We start from the raw sequence: 2,901 nt of genomic DNA on the forward strand, positions 1-2,901 counted from the left end.
GGGGGGTTCTGGTCCAATAAAAGAAGCGATCAGAGCCCCGTAGGTTCGGCCTCCTCCTCTCTCTTCTTCAGCAGCCTCCGGTTCTCCTCTTTAAGCTTTTCCAGTTCCAGTTCCAGTTCCCGGAGCCGGGGCTGCTGTGAGCGGAGCAGATTGTTCTCCTCCTCCATGCGGCTCAGACATTTCTCCAGCTCCATGTATTCCCGGATCAGCTCCGGCTTGCTCATGTCCTGCAGGCTCTCCCGGTGATACTTCTCATAGGTCTCGGAAAAGTCTCTTTTCAGGAACTCGGCGCCGTCGTCGCTGCCCATGCCGTCGCTGCCGGTGCCGTCCTCCTCCTCATCCTCCTCCGTGCTGTCAGAGTTCAGGTGGAGGGGGAGCAGGGCGGCCGGGGCTCTCTTCTGTGGCGGGCACAGGTCCGGCTCCTCCAGGTCGTGGTCGTCCATTAGGAATTGGGTGGTGTTGTACGGGGCCACCGGCTGGCCCTTAGCGAACATTTCCGCCCGTATCCGGGAGGCTCGCTGGGACTCCCGCTCCTCCAGCCGCTTCTTCTCCTCCCACGTCAGCTTGTTGTACGGTTTCCAGGCGCGCTTCTTCCTAGAAGGTCTCCTGCGGTGCCTCTTCCTGCCCTGCTCCTTCCACAGCTCCTCCTGCTGGTTCGGGGGTTTGTTGCAGTCACCCACCTTACCCTGCTCCTCTGGGCACGACAGGGCGGAAGGGCTCCTCCTCAGGCATTCCTCCTCTGGTTGCCACCCACTCTGTTCTTGCAGGGTTTCCCCACCTGCCAAACTTTCACAAGGCTCCTGAATACCCACTTCTGCCATGGCAGGCCCCCCCACCCTGCACTTGAGAATGGTACAGTCTCTCGTTCTCTGAAGCCTCGTAATTCACAGGGTCGGAACCAAGTGGATGCTCATAGGGGGTGGCACGAAGATGTCAATTTGCTTGCAGCTTTCTCTGAGGAAGCGAGCTCTCCTCACTTCACTGAGCGACGCTGCTTCAGCACTGCCCCCAGCTGGCAGCTTCTGACGCTACACACACAGGCAGGAAAAAAATCCGCCTCTGACTCCTCCTCCCCAAGATACTCTCTTCGCTAATCCTGAACCTTCACAACCGACAACCAACTCCAACTGCTACTGCCCAGCCTGGGACGCCACTTTATATAGCGAACCCGGCCCCCTTTTATTGGCGCATGCGCCCTCTTTCCTTAGCAGTGGGATTATGGGAGGTGTAGTTCGTCCACATCCCCGCCAGCGAGAGTTAAAGCGTAGATTTGACTACCACTCCCACAAACCCTGAAACGTCACAAGCGCAAACTCCAATCAACACAGAGCGCTTCGGCACCGCCTCCTTCAGCTTTTTATTGGATAAGAGAGAAACAGGCTGTTGCTAAGCTAGGACAAGGGTAACATTGGCTAGTCTGCACGTCCATTCACAACCTAAGCCCCAATAGGAAGACGTGGGTTGTACCACTAACACGCTCCAGGGGGTGTAACGTAATATTTGTAAATTACGGTCAGTTTACTGAATGGGCAGTATGTTAAATTTAGAAAACTGGCTCACGTTTGTTACGGTTTCGTAGAACTATAGACAACGAGCGTTGTTTATGTTTAATCAGGTATTTTATATTTGCATCTCCACATAAGACTGACCCAAGCAGCTAGAGACAAAGTAGTTCCGATCTATCTCTACATATTTGGGGACACATTACGGCTTAGGGGTTTAAGTTGTTTTCAGAATTTTCTCCTCATATAAAAAAAACCAAAGAGTTTCTGTTATTGCAAGCGCTGAAGAAACGCGAAAGTGTCCAAGTAGCGGCGGGCGGAGGGATTTTTGATTCGTGTATCATTTTTAGATGAATCACTCCGCGCGGGCTCTTGTAAACATAGGCCGAAATAAGTTCCGTCTTAAAGCGGAAATGACTAAACGTTCAGTAAGAGAGGAAGTGTGTTTGGGCCTGCACATGGTTAATAAACGTTGCTGAATCGTTGCATTATGTTTCTGATTTTTCCAAATAAATTATCTGTGTGTCATATTGCTCACATCCCACAGAACTCTCAGTTTCATACATTCCATGTACATTCTAACATCTTACAGTTATTTTTCTACATAAAGCAGCCACAGCCTGAGAATAAAAGCCTGCCTACTGCCAGCAAAGGACCCTCTTGGGGAAGCAACACTCACTATGCAAAGATCTGACCTCAGCCAGAAAGCAGAAAAAAAAAAGTTGGGGGAAATTTCCCTTCACTTCCTGTCTTTGAGACACTACAGGAAGTTATAGAAGATCTCTCTAAAGTGAAGGGATTTACACTCTCAGACAACCATTTCTAGAACAGGTTTCCCCATTGCAGGAGTTGCCACCCCTTCTTGTACATGTGACCAGTATAAGATTTCAGAATTCTCATAACTTCCTGTACAGCAGTAAATGTGTGTGCACATTACAATGTGATTGTACAATCTCCAGTAGATGAACGAACATTGATCTGTAGAGATGTTCCTTGCACCCGCATTGTGTTGTCCATACGGTGGCCCCTATTACATCAATGGACCCAATGAAGTCCCCGTACATCCCGGATGTAATAGGAGCCAGGTTCAGTTGTGATTGGATCTGGATAAATGCCCATTGGGTTGCCCTCAGGGAATGTGTCCCTGTACACCCTGCATAATATAAGGATCAGAGTCAGTTGGGGTTGAAAAACCAGGTCATTGCCTATTGAGTTGTCCTTAGGGAATGCACGCCTTGCATATTTTAAGGACCAGAGCCGGTGGTAGGGGGCAAGGGGGTTGACAACCTATTAAGTTGTCCATAGGGAATGCGTTCATGTAGACCTTGCATGTAATAGGGACCAGGTCAGTTACCAAGTATGTTTCTGTTAGGGAATGGGTCCATGTCCAGCCTGGTAT

The 2,901-nt window shown here is 50.1% G+C and overlaps 1 protein-coding gene across 1 annotated transcript; it reads right to left on the bottom strand.

Annotated features, from left to right (window-relative positions):
- Window positions 1-6: 6 nt before the first annotated feature.
- Window positions 7-1,139, bottom strand: HEXIM1 (HEXIM P-TEFb complex subunit 1). The gene has a single exon (XM_072414683.1). The coding sequence runs from the start codon at window positions 819-821 to the stop codon at window positions 30-32; it is 792 nt and encodes a 263-aa protein (XP_072270784.1). The 5' UTR covers window positions 822-1,139; the 3' UTR covers window positions 7-29.
- Between the last annotated feature and the right edge of the window lie 1,762 nt (window positions 1,140-2,901).

Source organism: Pyxicephalus adspersus, chromosome 6, assembly GCF_032062135.1.
Source record: "Pyxicephalus adspersus chromosome 6, UCB_Pads_2.0, whole genome shotgun sequence".
In the NCBI taxonomy this organism is placed as follows: Eukaryota; Metazoa; Chordata; class Amphibia; order Anura; family Pyxicephalidae; genus Pyxicephalus; species Pyxicephalus adspersus.